The following is a 22,483-nucleotide window of genomic DNA, read 5'->3' on the forward strand; positions in this document are numbered from 1 at the left end:
CGATTTTCATAATTCTGCAAGAATATGCAATGCTTAATTAATTTGGAAAGATCTACACATGATATTTTAGTGACTGAAATTAAGGGTGTCAAACAAATGAGTTAGGTTAAATTTAAACGGATTAAAATGAGTTGAATTAATAACCTGCTAAAAAATTTATTAAAATGAACTAAAAAAATGAGTCATAACTCATAACTCAACTCGCTCAATTCTTGTTAAATTTTAATTTGTTAGCTTGTTCTATAATTTTGTAAGTACCTAAAATCAACTCTCTTTTTTTTCTTTCTTGTGGCTATAAATGATATATCAAACAAAAAAATATATTGACAAACTTTCTTACGAGTCAATTTGGATGACATATCAATTTAAGATGAGATGAATTGAACGAGTCAATAATAAATGGATCATTCTCAAACTTGTTCGAATTGGACAGATCATATCTACCACCATTAGCCAAAACTCTTTGACATCACCCTCAATGATTGGAGACATGAAGTATGTCTACCACAAAAGTTACTCTTTATTCCGAATATTCTCATTCCTAATCTTAAGACAATATTCGGAATAACCTCATTCGGAATCTTCAACATTCACATAAGACAGTATTTAAAACTGAGCTTACTGCCCAAAGAACCAAATATAATCACAGACCAAGAACACTTAAACATCTCATGTGCTTTGAGCACAACACATCAACAAGAAAAGAGAAACAATTATAGATCAAAGAGAGCACTTCTGTGCTTTGTTTTTTCGCAATTTCAATACCAAAGGGTATTATAACTCTATTCTATGCATGAGCACTGTTGCATATCGATGATCAGGTATTTAACGTCAATTACAGAAGGACAAACATTGAGCATGGCGAAATACGTCTCCTCCTTCAGCTATGATAACCGCAACAAAAATGTAAGACAGAAAAATGGTACTGAGTAATACTACATTTTTTTCAGTCACTTTGTGCCTCCACCATCAGACATGAGAGATGCAGCAGCTGCAGCTGCAGTAGGAACAACCCCTGTTGAGACACCGGGTTTTGACAAGTGAAGGAGCCTGAAAAACAAAAGAAACCATTTGTATGTTTCACCAGATGATCATATATAATACCAGGTACAACTAGCCAATTCTTATGGACAACAAACCAATATAAAGATGCTTACGGTGCAAGATATTCACAGAAGGACGATACAGATGCAACAACTTCATTGTAATTTTCAGATGAAGCTGGTGCGGTCACTTCAACTAGCTGTATGCCCGGAGTCACAGGCACTGCATCATCGATAGCATGAGGTTTTAACATCTTGTTGATGGATGAAACTGTTACAGTTATCTGGGCACCTCTTTGGAAATGAAATGCAAAACCGACTCTCAGCTGCTCATGGTCTAGCTTGTAGCCAAGTGAATAAAATAAGCGTAATGCATTCTTGCTTATTTTGCTTTCTTGCATTGGTCTCACCAAGACTGAGATTTGTTCAGCACCAGCACCTCTCATCGGACCACCAACATGTCTAACAGTCCTATATTTAATCACATAAAAAAAAACTTAGGCTTCGCGTGCCCCAAGAGATAGGCGCAGGACGAACTGGATCTCTTACCATGCAGGTTCTGGCTGCTCAAGATCACATAAGAGCCGTATGTCTGATGCTACTAAGCCTGAGAATGGTAAGCAACAGATAACATGGTTAAAATAACCCAAAGACAAAACGAGCAGGAAAGGAGAAAAGGAAAAAATGTGAGAATGCATAAATGATTTTTACACAAGATATGACATGTGATTGGAGTATAAATAGTTAATCATACAAGCAATATTTGGTCCATTTTATGCTTCTCAATTAGGTGAAAACTAGATATCAAGTGTGAATCCTCACTTTTGCTCATTTTGTCTAGGTAATGTCGCACGACATGCTAGAAAGCAATTGGAGAGGATTTGGGCTGTAAAAAACTCAAAGATCAGGTGCTCAGGCCACCGAAACAACTTGAAGTACACAATTGTGCAACCTGAGAACCAACATTTTGCAAACACAAGGGAGTGAGTGTTCCCTTGCACGCCCTGCTGCTAATTGCACACTACCTAGTGAATGAGAACTGTAAGTGCGCAATTTCGGAATTTCAAGTGGTTTGAACCCTAACCTCTCAAGTCCTAATACTCATCCTAAGCTAGGATCCTTAAGTTTTTGCACGACCCTTGACAGCATAGAGCAGGGAAGAGAGATCCAACACTAGAATTAGAGTTCAAAGGAAGAGATTGAAGGTTTGAGGAGTTTTTCTTCTCATATTTTACTCTCTTTGTAATTTTTGTGATTTTAATACTTCATTATTTGGATTGAACGCCACTATAGAGTAACTTTCTGCTAGTTGGATTTAGACGGATATTGAGGGTCTTCCGGAAACAGCCTCTCTACCTCCACGAGGTAGTGGTAAGGTCTGCGTACACTTTACCCTCCCCAGACCCCACCTAGTGGGATTTCACTGGGTATGTTGTTGTTGTTGTTGGATTTAGACGGATATTATAATTTTAACTCTATGGATTAATTCTCTCCCTACATTTATTATTAATTTGATTAAAACCATTTTTTCTGCAACTCAAACTTCTGGTCAAGAGAGGTCGTTGGACTCCATTATTTTCCCAATTACGTTTGAATGATCATAATTTGCTTTTTTCCTTGTCTAACCAAGAGGAGAAATCAGTCTTAAACATACTTATGAATTGTGATGATGTGTAGACAACCACAAGGGTCTATATCTATTTGTGGATTCAAGGTTAATTAATCAACCATTTTCCATATTTAAGGCACAATGATACCTTGACTAATTGTATAATAAAAAGAAATACACTTAGCCAAGAAGGTTATGGTAGTTAGATGTAATCGAGATATACGCCTGTGACTTGGAAGGTGATTGGCTGAAGGTGCTCTGAATTTAAGGTTTTCTGATTCCTTAGATATTACTATAAGCGAGCCAAAGGGCGGGTCACAGACGGATTTCTTGGTTATAAAAAAGAAAAGAAAAAAGATATTACTATAAACGAGAGGAATAATTAAGGTCATACATATTGAGTGTAATAGAGAGAGGCACTTATAACTTAGAGATCAGTATTGAATTGGCGGACAATGAACACCATAGACTAATCATAAGTGAAGTCTAGATTCTACTCGTCCTTAATGAACTGATGCATACTCTTTCACCATTGTTCATGTCATAAAAACTCTTATTTATATTTTATTTTAGTCATAAACATTCCGCCTGCTTATCTGATTACTCAAATAGTAATTGAGCAATACTAATTAGCATAGTAGAAACTCAATCCTTGTGGGATCAACATCTGTCATACTACCTTTAACAGAAAACGAGCATTGTTTTAATACTCCGGTGTTACACTCGTCAACATGTCAAAGAATCACATGTACATCATCGCAAAGAATCACATCTGTATCATCGACAAAACCATGATAGGTAACACTTTTGTAGAAAACAAGGCACTCAACAAGTTAATGAGCAAAAACCATGTGGTCTCGACCTATAAATCAGATGTACTGAGAGTGAAACATACTTGAACCTAATTCCATTCAATAATTGACATGCAGCACTGCAGTACAACTAGAATAAGATGGACAATAGAAAAAAAGAAAGAAAATATCAGCTATATACAAACTCTAAGGTGAGAAAACCTCCCTACGAATGCATAGATGGTTGCGAGCATTTGCCTCAATCACGTCAGTACATACATGACCATTGGGTTAGTTCCTAGTTCCATAATAGTTCAAAGAGAAAACACACTTACCTAGGTTTGGAACACTTTTAAGGCACAGTTCATGGATCCTTAAGCTTTGTTTATGTACACCACAAAGCCCTTGAAGCAAAATTTCCAGGGCCTCAACATGCTGCAAGTATGATTAGCACTGTCAAAATCTTTTCAATAATCAAGTGCCAAAAATTGTTTCATTAAGTGCCGTAGTATAGCAGGACCACTTTTTACAAGTAGCATACCTTCCTAAATATTAAGTAAGGAAAAAAGAGAAATAGCGGGAGGTTTTATCATTACTCCAAGAACTTACTTGAGTCTCAATAATTCCCTGAACCACACACTCCATTCCCACTTCAATTTATTCAAATCCACGTGCAAAGAACTCTTTAGAACATACCTATGAACCAAAAAGATATAAAGTTTAACGGGAGAGTAAAAAGGAACAAGCTAACACCTAACCAAAATCATAACAGAGTTGGCACTTGACACTCTTCATATGAGAAGTGCATTGCTTGAAGATTAATGGATTTTAATATGAATTTACTTTTGGATTGAATGTTTGAGTTTTTTGCTCGGATTGCCCCTATTTTGGGGTGGTCTTCAATTTTTGCCTTCTCCATCCATAATTAGATATATAAGCATTTGGTCTATTTCCTTCCAATCTCTTGTTCACAAACTCAATAAATTTAATATGAGCATCATCGCCTCACCTAGCATTAGTTCGTCTCAAACTATTTTCCGACATGATTGAATTGTACATAATCTGAAGAAGAAATAAATGTTTATTTAAACTAGAAGAAAGGTCATTCAAGTAACATGAAGTAGGTTATGATCCTTTTTAGAATTATAAATTTGCCGTTACTTGTCTTTTGGTACATCCAAATTCTCACCAAGATTTTAAGCATCAAACTTCTAATGATCCAATATGCACCAGAAACTGTCTTTTGGTACATCCAAATTATAAATTTGTCATGATACTTGTCTTTTGGTACATCCAAATTTTCATCAAGATTTTAGGCATCAAACTTCTAATGATCCAATATGCACCAAAAACTGTCAAATCTGCTCCTTTCATTAGGCTATGACCAAACAACCTTAACCTTACTAAGTTTCTTCAAAGAAATAGGTAGTAATGTTGGAATGGTATCAAGTTTTATCAATGAAGTCACTCCACCATGGGAGATTCTTTTCATGTGGAAAAATTAGTCACTTGGACACATAGCTTAACTCCTGTTTGGCGAAGATGTTTCTACATACGTACGAGAGCATATATACATTCTATCCTCCCCATAGCCCACTTGTGGAATTTCACTAGGTATGTTGTTGTCATTGTTATATTATGGAGCATGTTCTCAAGCATTTATTAATACTAGTACATTATAGTCTAAACGATCAAACACCTTCCTTCTATCTTAAAGTAAAATTATATATATACATAACTTAAATATCCACGAACAGAAGCAGCAGGTAACCAACAACAAAAATCAGAGTAATTCACAGGCATGAACAAACAAGTATTCAACAAAATCCAATTTTAAAGCTTGAATTGATGAAGATTACTGCAATCGCTTAGCAAAAACAACGAATGACTGCAAAAAAGGAGGAAAGAAAGAGAAAATGAAAAGGAGAAGAATGGGTGAAGAAAAGACAATACCTTGGACTATTTTTAGACTATTTTGGCATCAAAATATGATTGTTCTAGTGCCTGTACAATTTGATCTTTGTTTAACTTATTTTTATTTTAGGCATCTGTTTTTCAAAATTTCTACATGAAACTCCAAATTTTATCATCTTAAAGTACACACACTATTGTATGACATATAAAACACAACCATTTAGCATTGTAGAACTAAACATAAAACATCAGAGCGAAAAAATTGAAAGAATTACCTTGAACAGTTGAAGCAGTCTCACTTTTTCCCCAATCTGAGCTGCAAAAATTCGATCAACAAAATAGTTGGAAAGCTTAAACAGGCAGAGAGACGATCAATTTATACTAAGTAACTGGAAATAAATTAATCACATAACATAACAAAAAAATCAACAATAACAACGTGCCACAGAAAGATTTTTTTAGCAAGAAACCTAGGTTTCCATACCAAACAAGGACCAATTGTAAAATTAAGGTTTAGTAATGCAAGCTATGGCTGAGAGAAACCAAAACTAAGAGATCTATCGTGGACTAATGGTCAATTAAGTGGTTGAAAATATTGACACGATAGTACCTATTGGAAAAAGTGACAAGTATCTTGTAGAATTAACTGAAAAATATTAGCAGATTTTTTCCATATGAGTGGATAAAATTACTTGCTACCTATTGCGGAAAGGGATTAGTATCCCGTAGAATTAATTGAAAAATACTAGCGAATTCTTTCCATAAGAGTGGATAAAATAACTTATACCTTTTATGAAAAGTGATAATTATACTATTAGCGGATTCATTTTATACGACTGAATAAAATTACTTGATACCTATTACGGAAAATGACTAGTATTAGAGGAAAGAGGTACTCACTAGTCACAACTCAGCGGAAAGAGAAAATGGTTTAAAAACAAAGTGAAGAAGAAGTATATATTTTAAAAGGTTTTAGACCCGAATTCGAGTTTAGGCCCATAATTAATTCAGCAGACTCAAAGTGTTATTTGATAAAATTGTTAGCACCTGATTGAATCTAAACTCTAAAGTCAGGGACCAATATTGCAATTTAACATTCCATCTCTTCCAAAAAACCCCTAAAACCTCGATAACAAAGAAGAAGAAGAAGAAGAAGAAGAAATGGGATCCAAAAAATGTCAAGTATGTGATGAAGCACAGTCGAAATACAAGTGTCCCAGTTGCTTCATCCCCTTGTAAATATTTCCATCTTTTTTTTTATCTCTGAAATTTATTTGAATTTTAATTCTGGGTTTTGAGTTTTTTTTTTTAGTTTAAACGGAAGGGGAATGGATATAGATTATTCATACAAAATTCAGAGTATAAATTTATGTGTAGAAAAAAACATAATTGTAGCAAATAGATATGAATTTGTTGATAAGAACCTTAGGTATCATTTGGTAGCTGGTTAGAATTATGCAGCTGTCCGTTATCTATCTTATGTCTGGCATAAAATAATACATAAATTTCTTTGTAACTTATATATGTATTAGTTATGTGAATTTCTAAATTGCAGACTTCTATACATGAATTCATTGCAAAGAACCTTAGGTGTCGTTTGGTAGCTAGGTAGAATTATGCAGCTGTCAGTTTTCTATCTTATGTCAGACATAGAATAATACATAAATTTTCTCATAACTTGTATTTGTATTAGTTGTGCGGATTTCTAAATTGCAGACTTTTATACATGAATTCGTTGCAAAGAACCTTAGGTGTCGTTTGGTAGCTGGTTAGTATTATGCAGTTGTTAGTTATCTATCTTATGCCTGCGGATTTCTAAATTGCAGACTTTTTTTTACATGAATAACTTACTTTTCTAACTAAATACCAAGCGCTGTGTAACTAAGTTGCCTCTTTACTAGCTATCAAACTATAGCTAAAGGTTGAACTCATAAAACTTAAATATTGGATTGCCTGTGAATTCAGTGAACTCAATTTGTTGGGATTGAGGGTGTAATAGTAGTAGTTTTTATTGGGTTGTAATTTATGGGTTTTGTTACTAGAGATTTGAGTATTGATAAACCTATAAGTTCTCTTTGTTGGTTGTTTTGATCTTGCAGTTGTTCTTTGGTTTGTTTCAAGAAGCATAAAGGTATGTTCTTTATGAACATATTCTGTGAATCTAATTATTCTTATGGGCGATACTTGTGTTTTTTGTATATTATAGTATAAAAATTGGTCTTTTTATGAGCTTATTTGTGGGTTATGCAGAAATTCCATGTGGGAAACCAGAATCAGAACCCGAATCAGAACCAGTTTCTGAGGAAAAACTTCGTAAGGATGGCTTCTCTAATAGAAAGTTGGAACTTTTTTTTCTTGTTGTATCTTTGTATAACCATAATAAGAATGTGAATGATATGCATATATTTTTTCTCACTAACTGTAGTTTAAGTTTATTGTCTTTGTTAGTATCATTTGTTTGTCAGTTAGCTATCCTTTTTGTGGGTGATGGTGCATTATGTTCTATAGCCATTTGCATTTATGGTGATAACTTTGATACCTGACAAGCCTTCTCTTTGACGAACGAGTTTCTGGAAAAAGAAAAAAAAGGCAGTCCAGTGCATGAAGCACCGTATTCCTGTAGGGTTCAAGGAAGGGATGCACCCAAGGGGTTTAGTGTGGGCAGCCTAACTTGATCCGGGCATCATTGTTAATTTCATGACTCAAACCCATGACGTATAGGTCACATAGAAACATAGAAACAACTTTACTGTTGTTCCAAGGCTCCTCTTCTTTTCTAGAGAAACCAGACCTTCTATATGTGTGTAGTTGTAATTGTTGTGTTATTAGACTAGTGCCGCTTACAACTTCTTCGATGTAGCATCCTTATTTGGGTTAGATTTGCTATCATAGTCCCGCACTATACATCTTGCTATTGAACTATTTATTATCAGTATCTTGTACATCTTCCTTAAATAAATTAAGAGATCTATAAAAGGATGCAAGAAAGTGAAGATCCACTTTTTGGGTATTTCTTAAAAGCTGATGGTTTAATGGATGCAAAAGGAGGAGGTTGCTGGGTAGATGGGAGGAAGCAATTGTGGAGGTTTCAGTGGAGGGCGCTTATTTGGTTTGTGTATTGTGCATAGGGTTTGTAATTGCTGGTTTTGGACATAATGTGAATGTGGTCAAGTTCCGTGAGCTAAAGAGATTCAGGCACTGTTTTGTTGTTTTCTCTGTTTTTCTCCAAACAGCACTAGATATTTGTATTTGCATGAAATGCAAGCTATCGTCACTTTCCCTCTTGCCATTGTTTCCCATTAAAAACTGACTTGTGTAAACAATTTACACTTCGATTCCAACTTGTCCGCGTGAAAAGTGAGAATTCAGCTGGTAGAATTTTGGCACTATTTGTTGTTTTCATTTAATATGTTAATATTGAGAATGTAACATGCCTCACACTATCTCTGTCAGCTCCTGCTCCAGCATTGCGTGTGGAGAAGCCAATCTATGTTGATGAGCCAGGTGAAGCGGTCAATCAGTCGCAACTAGAGTCTATAGGTATGTCACAAAATTGTGTAGTGAGAACAAGAATTATGTTGTTCCCTCCCTTAAAGAGTTATACATATGACTGAAAAAAAAGTTTCAACAATGCTGTAGTTTGAGGAACATGAATGATTCAGGCTTCATTTCGCTTCCAGTGTGATTGCGATATGATTTTATGCAAAAGTCAAGTTTGCTTCATTGCATTAAATCATTTTGAAATTATATGATTTCCTGATATGAAGCAAGTCTACGTCTTGAAGATTTAGACCAGAGGCGAAATCAGGATGTATGGAAGGGGGGATGAGGCAGCATCTATGTTTGACGCATTGTTTTCACTTCAGAACTTCACCTTGATAAGAGATACTGATTTTTCTTTCTAATGTAACCTACTATGTATTCTAGTTCTGAGAAATGCACAAACTTCCGCTTCAATAGTGAGCTTTTGCTCATGTCACATCCATAATCTATGTCTCCGTTTTGGAGAGGGGATTAGCGTAATTATCTGAGGAGTCTCGACTTTTGATGATCGGCTTGGCACATTGATGAGACAGCTGTGATTTTATCATAGGAGGATAAGCCACGGCTAACAATTATTGTCAAAGCTTGGGCAGCTTATCATTTTGTAACTTAAGGATGTGGCCTAGTGGTCAATAGAGTAGGTTGAGAACCATGCCGTCTTAGGTTAATTCCCAGAAGCAAAAAAAAAAAAAACTAGGTGATTCCTTTCATTTGTCCAAGCCTTGGTGGATTTTAGTTATCTGGTATCTGTATTGGTGGGAGGTAGAAATACCTCGTAAAATTAGTCAAGCACAAGCTAGCTAGGACACTACTGTTATAAAAAATTCTTTAATCAGATTTACAGCCCATTGATTGGCACGTTTATGCCAATCCTCCCAAGAGGAGTACCGATTTATTATACTAGAAATTGCACTTTTTGTAGCATCGAAGGAACTTCTCAATTATGTGCCAAATTAATATTCTGTTTCTTGAATCGTTCTTTCCCCCATGACATTTTATAGCTTCGCTGCAGCTTCTTCTTCAGAAATTCTTGAGGCTATACGGAACAAAGAGCTTCAAAAACTCATATACAACTTGGATTCTTCTTTGGATGCAGAGAATGTAAGTACCATAGCCCTACTTAATATCCGATTATGTGCAACTCTAATATTTATTATTGTAGGAAATCAAGTCAAAGGACAAAATGTCTAATTTTGTCGAAATGCTAACAGAAAATAACTAAAATAAATACTTTCTCTGATAGAACCTTCTCTTCTACTGTAGATTGAAAGTAGATACACAAGTGACACAACCAAAACCATTGTTCTTTCTTGTTCATTGTTATTTTTATCTCCAAGTGATATCCATACCAAATGCCGATAGTGAAAGAGATAGAATTCATCGTTAGGAATCATTAAATCCTACGCATGATTATAACAGGTGTATTGTGGAAATCTTTTGAAAGAAACAAGTAGTAATTTTTCTGTGGTGGAACAAAATATCTGTTGTCTCTTGCTCATACTGATACCTTTTTTGTTAAAACCAAAGGTAAGTACCATAGCCCTACTTAATATCCGATTATGTGCAACTCTAATATTTATTACTGTAGGAAATCAAGTCAAAGGACAATATGTCTAATTTTGTCGAAATGCTAACAGAAAATAACTGAAATAAATACTTTTTCTGATAGAACCTTCTCGTCTACTGTAGATTGAACGTAGATACACAACCAAAACCATTGTTCCTTTTATCTCCAAGTGATATCCATACCAAATGCAGATGGTGTAAGAGATAGAATTCATCGTTAGGAATCATTAAATCCTACGCATGATTATAACAGGTGTATTGTGGAAATCTTTTGAAAGAAACAAGTAATTTTTTCGTGGCGGAATAAAATATTCATCGTCTCTTGCTCATACTGATACTTTTTTTGTTAAAACCAAAGGTATGTTAATGGCTGCTTCAATTTTTGTATTATCGTCTGTCAGGAACTTGACAAGGCAATGGAAAAGGAAGAATTTCGCATAATCAGTGAAAAGGTATGTTATATCCTATTTTGTTAACCATAATAAATCTTATAATTCAACCTTCTCTTTGTTACTGCCTGACTAACATCAATGTGACTGCAGATTTTGTCCATAATTAGTTAATGAAGACGTTCAAGTGCTGTAACGAAGGAAGATCTTTCCCGTTGTTCAGAAGCTATCTATACGTTATTGGGGGTATCTACCAAGAAGATTTTGCTCGAATCTTACATTTTACTTGAAAATATTAGTGATACAACTACAGTCAGTTCTAATTCAGATATCCTTCTAGCTGTGCGAGCAATGCTCTTCTGCCCTCTGCTTCTGCTTCCAATTATTTGTATTTGTATTCTAAACAAAGTGTATCGATATAGCTGTTCTTTTCCTTTCAAAAAACAGTTGAAAGTCGAGATGAAATATTGTCCTGTATTCCAAGGGTGGTGGAGGATGGAAGCTAAGACTAGTACCACCTCTTATTGGTATGGTAAAACCTGCAGTTATCATGGTCTCTATAGCCAGCTCCAATAGTATGGCAGGCTGTTTGTGCAAGGCCATGTTGTATGTTTGACTAACGGTTACTAGTGATTCTGGCTTCATACAGATGAATTGCAGCTTGCAATCCGAACTGAGATCATGTTTTGGGGTTAGCTCACCCTTTATCCTGGCTATTGTAGCACATGTCACCCAAGGCATAAGGGACATGATGACTTACAAAGTAAACGATGAGTTCACCAAGTTATGAATATAATAGTAAGAGTTGTAAAAGTGTAAGTTCTCTTTTATATGAGATGGTGACACACTTCAACAAATACTAGTTCTCTTAAGAGAAGATTATGAGGAACTATCATATAGGAATCAATACTAGTTCTATCATAATAGTGTTACAAATTAGTTATGTTATATACTGTAGTAGACTAGTAGTCAGCCAGAGTAGACTCAACTCTTGTTTCTTGTTTCACTTACACTACAAAATTTGATCGTGAGAAAGCTCTCGTGGTTGATCCACCTTGTAATCAACCTGCAAACACGAAGAAACTGAGTAAAATCTCAAGTTCATACCGGTATCTGGAAATTGGTACTAATAATCATAAATTCTTAGTCTAACTAGAAGAGAGAATATCTCTTAGCATCTTCCTGGGGAACTTGTGCTAGAGAGCTGAGAAAAAGAAGCTAAAAGTTTCATGTTGGTTATCTTCTTGTTGCTTTGACGTATATAATTAGAACATAACAAGTAGACAGTGTAAGATGTATTGATTTTGCCACCTTCCAACCTTGGGCGGATTTACTGCCCAAATTTGGTGCACGTGAACTCATTGTCTTTCTGTCAAAGTAGGTATTTTATGTACAAATTTCCTAAAATTGATGAGCCGAGGGTCTAGCAGAAACAACCTTTCTATCTTCACAAGGTAGGGGTAAAGTGGCACGTACACACCACCCTCCCTAAACCACACTTGTATGTTGTTGTATTTCCTAAAATTGGTCTAATATTATCTGCTGACCCCATGTTCCAAAAAAGTTGAATGACGCACTTGGTTGAATACTGAATTATTTACCTAGAAGAACAAGGATTGATTCCCAATTAAAACTTAATTTTGTTCTCCTTAAAGCATTGTATCCATGTTCTAGAAATCCTAGATCCGCTTCTGCCTCCAACAGTATTGAGAAATCTTTTTCCTTCATCTTCAACTTTGGTACAAGAACCACAATAATGTAATGTGTAAAATGTGACCATCTAAATTGTATGCTTACCAGATTGATGATTCCCTGCACTTTCTTCTGGTTTACTGCTGCTCGGCTGTTCCACTCCCTGATTCTACATTTCAATACTGTCTATTGTCAAAAGTTTTTTTTGGAAGAATACGCAATAAATTAAGGCAATGAAAGAAGCTGTTGTTAGCGGTACTTGCACTGTTTAAAGTCTGCTTTATGTTGCAAGACGAAACTCTAGGTGAAAATTTCAACACGAACATAGGTATCATGACAATGAGATAAATATGCCTGAATCTAAGTTAGTCGGGTTTCATCAGTATCTCATGATTAGGTGGATATGAATGGTACTGAGGTTACAATACCGAGCTTGAGATGTTAAAAGGTGCAGGACCTGCTACTGAATTCCAAAATCATTTAGACCCATGAAAACTATAAAAGTTTCAAACGGAGAAGATATGACACCTCTCCCTTTGAACATAGGAGATCAGTAGGACAGACTCGCTCACATAGGGGATATGACACCTCTCGCGGCATTTAGTGCGAGTTCCATTCCCCTCAATGGATAAGACACGAAAAAAGTCTAGCAGGAATGAATTTTTTTACCTAAGCAATTATCTACATAAAATCAAGCAGAGGAAGTGATGAAGAGTTGGTTTCCTTTGGACAACGTATACCTGAAGTGAAAAGAAAAGACTATAAATAAATAGAAAGAGTGAGAAGAACAAGGACTTGCCTGGAGTAACATAGGTTGTGCCTGCTGTAGACCAAAATATTGATGATATGGATCACTAAAATTCGCAAGTCTTGGCTGATTAATATTATGTCCAACATGTGAGTATAGCCTCGGAGGATCTGCCTGGTTCCCAACTGGGATTCTGGATGGATCAGGTGCAGGAAATGGAGGCATATGATATGCCGGAAGAGGATATTGAGGAGTCATTTGTGCTGCTGCAGCTGCATTCCGCATTGCTGGATCTGGCATTAGCGGCGGATATGAAACCATTGGCAGGTTCCTGCCCATTTCCATACTCATCCCCATGCCCATATTCATTCCCATTGTTGTCATGTATTGCGGGATTCCAGGATACATCACAGGGACCAAGCTGCATCCAGTGGCCATCATCTGCAGTAAAGCAGCTATGATCAAACTGTAACCTAAACGGACCACTTAACGTTTTTCAAGGAGCTTAATTGAAGATGCAACACACGCTAACTTATAATCAGGATTTCGGTTGACATTATTACTAGTTTACTACATCACAATGCAGGATCAGGAATAAGTGATAAATCTGAAATAAAGGACACTCCATGTATTTTTGTATAGCGGTGTTCGACTGAGCATCGTTTTTAAGAAAGAGAGATTTTTGACACAGAAAAAATCCTTAACACTTGTTGTCTTACACATACCATGACAATTCTATGGCTGTAAGAACATTTCATTAATTAAGGATAAACTAAAAAGTTTAAAGTTATAACTTCCACACATAGAAAAGTGTCATATTTTTTCAAACAGACTATAATGGAATGAGAGTTAATAACTTTGCATGCCCATATTTTTTGGCTTTTATATTGTAAGTTATCTATTTTTACTAAATTTTTATCAGTGGTTATTATGAGTACTTTAAGAATTGAAAGTTGATTGAAGTGTTAGTCAATTTTTTTGAGGTATGCTATTTCAAAACATAGGAAGTTTTCTGGTTAGAATGATTTGTTATCATCATTCGATATCTAATAGTTTACTCCATTTAATATATGTTTTTCTAGTTGTTTTGTTGTCTACCTAAATTGACTATTTTCCGTTTGGTATGTATATGATCTCACTTGGACATAACTTTCGTCCTTTTAATGTTTTTCTTTTTTCCTTCTCATTCGACTCTTCTAAATATTTTTAGTGTGAGTTATGACTATTTTCGGCAAGCTTAATTTGAAGAATATGAAAGAAAACCTACTATAAATAAAAGTAATATCTTAAGCTACAAAATATATGTCTATTAACATAGATTTGTTGGCCTTCATGTCCCAAGTCGTTGTTGAGCATTTGAGTTATCTAGGTTAGACCCATCATTTATTTTTTTCATGTTCGAGAATATTTCTTTAACATGAGTCGAATCCAAAATTTTGATCTACTTATACTTTCATAATGCAACAATTATACGTACATATTTCTGAAAAAGTCGTAAAGTTGCATTGGTAAAGTATTTAGAAGGGCCTTCAGAGCAACAGTTTGATGAAGAATGAATTTCTAAAAGGGTCAACAATATTATTTTGCTATTGTTTCAAATTTATTTTTCTCCTTCTCTAAATTTTGTTAGACTAACAAAGTAACAATAACGAAAAGTACTGAACGTTTGACCTCAAACAAGTAGATTGTTTCTACAAAAATTATTTATGTTGTTCTGGTGTACATTTTTTATCGGTCTTAACTTGTTTATAACTAATATTGATTATCGAAAACTTTCACATATTTTTTTAACAAGGAGTTATTCTAACCATAAAATTATCAGATTCTATATTTTTCATGTACAAAAAAATAGAAAAAGTGATACTTCATCGCTACATAAAATTATCACTCAATTTTAACAAGACAATTATATCAGCAAATATATATTATGATAAATTATGTAAAAGATAAAAATGATTAGATATCAAGATGTTTTTAATCATTCATTTTATATTTACAATTCTTGAGATATGTGATAATGTAAAATCATTTAATTTCTGTTGAAATGTTCTTAAAACCTACTACAATTCACTTTTTTCCTTTCTTATAATAGTTGATTATTGAGAAGGTTGATCAAAAGCTTAGAAAGATTATTTATGCCCGCGTGAAGCGCGGGTCAATTACCTAGTAGCACAATAAGCCAACAAAACAATCTTTACTATGTGGTAGGGAGCGCATACACGACGCGAATCCAATGCGAATATTGGACACCGAATTGGAAACCAAAAGAAAAAAAACAATCATCAATATGAAACTTAATAGTCACAATACTAGATAAAAATGATGGTATTCATACCCAGGGGCGGAGGGATAGTATTAGTTATCGATACGGACAAATCCAATAACTTTTGTTTAGATCTTGTATTTGAATTAGGAAATCTATTAAATATGTATTAGTATTTAGTTAAAAAAACCCAGTAACTATGACAACAAGTTCATAATCCATAAACTCTAAATTCTAGCTCTGTCTGTGTTCATGCTCTAAGTAGATTAATAACTTGTATATGCAGAAAATAGTGCAATCTTTGGAAAAAAAAATAGTCTAAGACAGTGTTGAATAAAAAAATAAAATGTTTTGAATTTTCAGTACTTTCATATCTAAAGACGCATGAAACAACTAAGGGGACAAAAAAGAAAAGAATGTTAACAAGTATACCTGTACTTGCAATTGCAATGATTTAAGGTACTCAATAGCTTCATCCAGCATTGAAGCTTTGTCTGACTGAAATTAGTTGATAAAAGAGAAATTAAACTTAAAATGTGAAATGAACAACAGACTTACTATGATGAACAAAACAATTTAAAGATGATGTTAAAACCTTGTTGCAGTGCGGTATGAGTTCTTGTAGAGCCTTCATCTTCTCATTTATTCTATCTCGGCGTTTCTGCATTATTGAAAACACTCAAATATTGACATGAAATCACAATTTTTGAACCATCAAACTGAGAATAGTATATATATACCCTTTCAGAAAGATTATGGACCTCTGCTGCACGAGATTTCTTTGCCGATGTAGAACTTCTTACTTGCTTCCTTGCATCAGCAAATTCATATTCAACATCCTACGATAGTAAAAGAAATAGCTGAATCAGTAGTTTCAACAACAATAACTACTGTTACTATCTTCCAATATAATGAAAGTATTACCTTTACTAACACTATAAATTTTCTACATTTTCTAACAAGATTCCTAGCTAACATTAGACCTAATTAAGTAAACTTACTATCTATCAAAAAAAATAAAGATGATACTTTGTGACATATAAACAAAACAACTATTTTACTTAAAATACTAGTAAAAGGCAAAAATATTGATAATGAAAGAACCTAAGTAATTTGTTACTCTCTCTTTCGACACTCTTTCACAAGATTTAAAAAGGCTTTCCTATATCATACAAATATTTAATCTTAAATCATAAAATTAAAAAATAAAACTATGTATTTAATTAAATTAAAACACATATTTATAAAGTGATTTAGATGAAGTAGTTTATCATATCAATTTCTTTTGAGTCAAAGGTCTATCGAAAATTATTTATCCATCCAAAAAGAATTATATTTAATACCAACACATAATACAAAAATATGTTATTTAACTTGGCTTCAGCTGACATTTACACTCTCCAACTTTGAGTGTGCACAATTAAGATACCTAAACTTATATAAAATTGAACAAATAAACAAATTCATCCTAAGTAGTGTCCTACATAACATTTTTTTGTCCTATGTAGCGTTATACATGTATTATGCCACATAAGACATATATATCTATTTTTTTTAATTTTATAAAAATTTAAGTACCTATTTGTGTCATCTAATATTGAAGAACTTAGATGTCACGTAAATTCAAATTAAAAGATATATTCATATATTATACAAAAAGAGTATAATAATATTTGAAGATAAAAAAGTAGCCAATGAATTGGGAGGACTGTTACAATTTGTACTCTGTGACTGTGACTACAAGCAGATTACTCGACCTCTTTACAATCATCATGAAAATACGTGCAAGTAATTTGTGGTGCAGAAAGACACGTTCATAACGACCCATTTGGCATTACTATGAGGGTGAGGTGGCTTTCTTCTTGCCAACTGAAATATTTATTATCCGTTCTATTTTATGTAAGGTAATTTAACTCGACACAAAATGTAAGGAAAAAAAAAATAATTAAAATTTGTGGTCTAAAATAAATGATAGAAATTTATGTAATTATAAATAATTTCATTAAAGATAAAATAGATATTTTATAGTTAAATTATTACTTAATATAGAAATGTGTCATTCTTTTTTAGACTGACTAAAAAGAAAAGTAAGTCACATAAATTGAATAAAGTTCTATAAAAAATAATCTTACTTTCATTAGTATAAAAAATAAGATCATTAGACATTTTATTCTTCTCATGTTCTACTTATAATATTACATTCAGGGACAATTTGATCGTGCACAAGTTATTTTGAAATTAATTATTTTAAAATAAATTATTGTATTATGTATGTGAAAAAACTTATCTCATTATTATAGTATAAACCGTAGAATAAATAATTTTAAAATTATCTAATACCTCTAATCAAACACACAATAACATAATCATATATTTATTTCAAAATTATTACGTATATCTTATACCTTACAATAAATAACTCCTAGATTATGCAAGGGCATGTTTTTTTTTAAAAAAAAACATTAATTTTTTTACCAATTGAAAATGAAAAACTATTTTTCTCCCGAGTCCCGACTGAACATACTCTTAATCCTTATTATTCATTAAGAAAGAAATTAGAGCTAACAATATATACTATTATTTGTTTTTTTTTTTTTCACATAACATGTTTAAATTCATAAAATCAAATTATATTTTGATATATTTAGTATATTTTTAATTAAAAATTATAAAATTTAAAATTCTTATTTTAACCAAATATTAATTAATCCTTGTTTACGTAGTAGTAAACGGAAGCTCACTGGTTACTCACCTCACTCTGACCATCATTGTCGTCCGATTCTCTACCTTTCCGTTTCCGATCCTCCGCCGCCGCATCCGCCTCCTTATACGACGGCTGTGGCAGATCTGATCTGGTGCTTACACTACCTCCTGAGCCACTTGTAGATGCTGTCAATGTCAACTCGCATGCCGTCGTCACTTCCCTATCGCCGCTTGTTGTCGCCATAGCCGTCATTTCCACACCTCTGACATTCACGGCGGAAGCTAGTGGTACATCATCTGATACGCGTGAAATCATATATTCCGGTCCTGCTACTACCGGAGTCTCGTTTGAATCCACAATCGTCGATGCCCTAACTGAGTGGCGAGAACTTGATGTATTACCATTTCGTAAAATTGCTCCCTCAGGCAACCGTGAAAAATGCCCAAAATTCTGTAATCGATGTGGTAATTCACCCTCTGTACATCTAACCGGCCGTGAAGACGGTGGAGCTAGAGGCGGACGGATCTCTACAGTCGAAGTACCAATTTCTCCCGGCGGTGCAGCGGCGGAGGTCACGGCGGCGCAACTCGGTGTAGTATTTAGAAAATCATCGAAGGAGGAATCATCAAGTGGAGATTGAAGCCATGAGTTCATTTCATCCTCTTGCATATACAGTGGAGCTGAAGCTGCTACCGTTTCTTCTACGGCGGATTGCTCGGAAAAAAGGTTAGATTTCCTTACAGATCTTTGATTTTGGCTTTGCATAATTACTCGACCATTTTGCCATACTAGCTCCATGATTTCTTCATCTGCTCTGTAAAAATCCAAAAAAAAAAACAAAAAAACTAAGAACATATAAACCAAAAATTTCACTTCGAATTTCGAATCTCAACATCCTGCTGCTAGTAGAATTTCACCATCAGTATCGAAAAAATCAACAACAACAACAAAAATTACACTATGAGCTTAACATCCTGCTCATGATATTTCACGATCAGTATTGAAAATGAATGAAGAAAACTCAACTGACAGATAATTCTGTTGATTATGGCGTTTCAGGATCAGTATTGAAAATGAACGAAGAAAAATCAACTCACATATACAAATTAAACTTCCACTATGTGCTTACAAATTCTGTTGTTCATCGTGTTTCACGATCAGAATTTATTACAAATTAAATAACAACAAAACTTAGATGTAAAACTTACATTGTAGATTTCTTCGATATGTTGAAAATAGCAGAAGCAATATCAGAATAATCATCATCCATTTTGAAATCAGGAACAACGCAGTAATTCATCTTGTGATTTAATTCAATTAAATATTTGTTCTTCTTTTATATGAACTCGTTTTGAGCTGCTGTTGTGAGAATTGTTTTAGTAGTTTTTGACTTGCTATAATATCTGTGTGTTTTAATTTTGACTTGCTACCGACTTAGCTAGCTCGAAATATTATTATTTTATTTATATTATTATGATAATATTAATAGTAAGTAGTTGAGAGTCATAAGGTTTTCGACTTTAAATTTCTGTCTGACAAAAATATTAGATAATTCTTCCTATTTATTCTAGTCTTGATTGTGCGCAAAAGATATTCTAGCTTGGTCATTTGAATATTTACCTCATATTATATTTTTCTATTTTAATTTATGTGATATTTTTATTTATTACTTATAAGTTAAGTAGGTTGATTTTTGAAATTATATTAGGTTAGATTAAAAAATTTATTCATGTAAATTTGTAATTACAATTTTTTTTTGTTATAATTTGTTTTGTTTCTTGTTACTTGTTTCTCTAAATATTTTTCATGATTTTAAAGTTGTTAGTGGCGTATTTCTTGAATTTAAGATGATATGAAACTTTTCGTGGTATATTTGATTGTCAAAATTATTAAGCAACGTAAGCTCTGAGAACGATAATATTCATGTTGTCTTAGTTTTTTTGAGTATCGAGAATTATGAAATATTTGAGATGCTATGTCTTGATCTCATTACAAATACTCAACATTTTATTAGATATTTGAAATGCAATATCTTGATCTCTTTGTAAATATTCAAAATTTTATGGAATATTTGAAATGTGATAACTTGATTTTTTTTTATAAATACGGGTAATATCTAAGATTTTATGAGCTATTATGAAATATTCTATATGGCTATTCAAAGAAATGTCTCTATTTTGTGGCATGGGCTAAATTTAGGATAAAATAGCCTTTATTTTTTTTTAACAAACCTTAAAAGTTTGGAGATGAATTGAACTCATCTTAATCTTATCTAACAATCGATAAAATTTTGATATCTACGCGTATCCAGTGAGATAGACGTTCCAAAATTTAAATTTTAAATATTTAAAAATTATATGACGTGTATTATAATTTACAGTTTTTCTTGTCAATAAATAATAATAAAATTAAATTTTTTTACTAGTTTATATGATTTATTTTTTATTTTAGTTAATTTAAAAAAATTTGACATATTTCTATATTAAGTACTTTAACAATTTTACTTTAAAATGTTCTGATTTATAGTCACACAAATATCTATAACTTATTTTAGATAATAAATTTCAGTTTTTTATTATTTCTTAAATTTTGTCTTAAATTAAACTAACTCATATAAAATTTGACGAAAAACATGTTTTAAAATATTACAATAAAAATGGAGAGTGAGCTGAGCAATGATGAATGATTGAAAATCAGGTGCAAAGTGACTGACTGTCAATGAGTAGATAGCGGTTAAAGAGTACACGGCCTTTATTTCTTGTCTACGTTCGATATTTATATTGAAATCTGATTAAATTTAAATTCGCGTTAAGAAATGTTATATTTAGAAATGACGTCTACATATTGGGTAAGTTTGACTAAATTTGGATTTATGTTGAGAAGTCTCACATTTAGGGGTAACACCAACATATTGGGGGTAACTCGTGCTTTCTAACAATAGCAATTTCGTATCCAAGAAGACTCGATTACCACTCCATCGTAACCCTTTTGGTCAAGCCTTCTTGTCTTTAATATCTCTTTGCTGGCATTACCATTATAATACTATTAGTCTTCCGTTTCAAAATAAGTGTTATTTAAATAAAAATTATCTTAGAAATTCAAGATAATTAATAAAGTAATTTTTTTTAATTGTACTCTTATATTCTCTCTTGAATGATATTTAACTTTTAAGAAATATGTCTTAAATATAAATAATTTAAATAAATTATATCATATTTATTAATTTTTTTAATGAATAGAATTTTTATTAAGATTATTTATTCTGAGACAGAGTATGAGCAAAGAGACGAAATTGATTTTTGATGCTACAAAATATCTTTTTTCCCGTCATCCCCCCTTCACTCCAATCAAACGTCAACATATTTCTCCTAATAATACATATCCTTATCAAGAGACAGATGTCAAATTAAAATTTGATAATTTAGACCTTTTAAAAGATTAAGACATTTAATTTGTTATATTTTAAAAGTTGTAGATTGAATATATATCAGAATACATATACCTTTAATAATTGTGGTTATGACAACATGTTGATTTTCGCGGGTGGAAATGATAGATATTTCGTAGAATTAGTTGAGGTGTGATCAAATTAACTTAAACATCACACTACTTTAATTAGAAGTTTCAAATGTCCAAATCTCAAAAGTAAAATTTTTTAGTTAGTAACATTTTGTTTTTAGTGACATTTGTATAATGTATAAATTTAAAAATAGGTAAAAGTGGCTTCGATGACAGATAAGATGAGGGAAGCGAGATTTGGATGAATTGGACCTGTGAAGAAGAGGTGTGTAGATGCCCTAGTGAAAAGGCGCGAGACGTTGTGTAGGGCGCAAAGGAGTGGAGATCTCGTATTAGGGTAGAAGGTTAGTAAGAATAGAGTGTTGTCTTATATGCAAGGGTTTAGGCTTGTTAGTACCTATCGTAGTACTAGTCGTATACTTGTAGTTATTGCTTTTTGTGTCTATCGTCTTATGTTGTTTATTCGGTTTCGATTACTATACTATTTTTATTGTTGTTATTGCTTCTTTTGTCGACTGTACATTGTTTTTCTTATTTTCACTGTTATGTTTTCTTCTTCTATTACCTGTTTATTACACACTTGAGTTGAGAGTCTCTTGAAAATAGTCTCTTTATTCTCGTAGGATAGTAATAAGATCTATGTGCACTCTACCTTCTCCAAACAAATACAGAGCAAACAAAAATATTGATATAAAGCAAATC

General features: G+C 33.0%; 3 protein-coding genes and 1 long non-coding RNA gene across 5 annotated transcripts; 2 read left to right on the top strand and 2 right to left on the bottom strand.

Moving 5' to 3' along the window:
• Nucleotides 1-640: 640 nt before the first annotated feature.
• LOC102582609 (mediator of RNA polymerase II transcription subunit 18-like) lies at nt 641-6,075 on the bottom strand. 2 transcript variants are annotated; one of them, XM_015303993.1, is made up of 7 exons: nt 6,057-6,075; nt 5,633-5,673; nt 4,053-4,139; nt 3,779-3,878; nt 1,593-1,650; nt 1,158-1,514; nt 641-1,050 (listed from the first exon to the last, which is right to left on the bottom strand). In XM_015303993.1, the coding sequence occupies exons 3-7, from the start codon at nt 4,086-4,088 to the stop codon at nt 951-953; spliced, it is 651 nt and encodes a 216-aa protein (XP_015159479.1). In that variant the 5' UTR covers nt 4,089-4,139; nt 5,633-5,673; nt 6,057-6,075; the 3' UTR covers nt 641-950. The 2 variants fall into 2 exon arrangements, with proteins under 2 accessions (XP_015159479.1, XP_006364546.1); XM_006364484.2 differs by lacking the exon at nt 6,057-6,075 and adding an exon at nt 5,842-6,011.
• Nucleotides 6,076-6,440: 365 nt separating this feature from the next.
• LOC102582946 (zinc finger HIT domain-containing protein 3) lies at nt 6,441-11,503 on the top strand. The gene is made up of 7 exons (XM_006364485.2): nt 6,441-6,592; nt 7,457-7,488; nt 7,608-7,670; nt 8,811-8,897; nt 9,913-10,001; nt 10,868-10,918; nt 11,009-11,503. Exons 1-7 carry the CDS (start codon nt 6,519-6,521, stop codon nt 11,027-11,029), a joined length of 417 nt encoding a protein of 138 aa, XP_006364547.1. The 5' UTR covers nt 6,441-6,518; the 3' UTR covers nt 11,030-11,503.
• Nucleotides 11,504-11,611: 108 nt separating this feature from the next.
• LOC102583507 (transcription factor PIF1-like) lies at nt 11,612-19,722 on the bottom strand. The gene is made up of 8 exons (XM_006364486.2): nt 19,471-19,722; nt 18,311-19,076; nt 16,299-16,397; nt 16,154-16,219; nt 15,991-16,056; nt 13,347-13,736; nt 12,653-12,716; nt 11,612-11,921 (listed from the first exon to the last, which is right to left on the bottom strand). The coding sequence occupies exons 1-8, from the start codon at nt 19,560-19,562 to the stop codon at nt 11,917-11,919; spliced, it is 1,548 nt and encodes a 515-aa protein (XP_006364548.1). The 5' UTR covers nt 19,563-19,722; the 3' UTR covers nt 11,612-11,916.
• LOC102583275 (uncharacterized) lies at nt 18,904-22,375 on the top strand. Its single transcript, XR_368697.2, has 2 exons — nt 18,904-18,988; nt 21,976-22,375. It is a non-coding gene; the product is annotated as an uncharacterized lncRNA (long non-coding RNA).
• Nucleotides 22,376-22,483: the final 108 nt, after the last annotated feature.

The sequence above is a fragment of the Solanum tuberosum genome, unplaced genomic scaffold (genome assembly GCF_000226075.1).
Source record: "Solanum tuberosum cultivar DM 1-3 516 R44 unplaced genomic scaffold, SolTub_3.0 scf00504, whole genome shotgun sequence".
NCBI classification, from domain to species: Eukaryota; Viridiplantae; Streptophyta; class Magnoliopsida; order Solanales; family Solanaceae; genus Solanum; species Solanum tuberosum.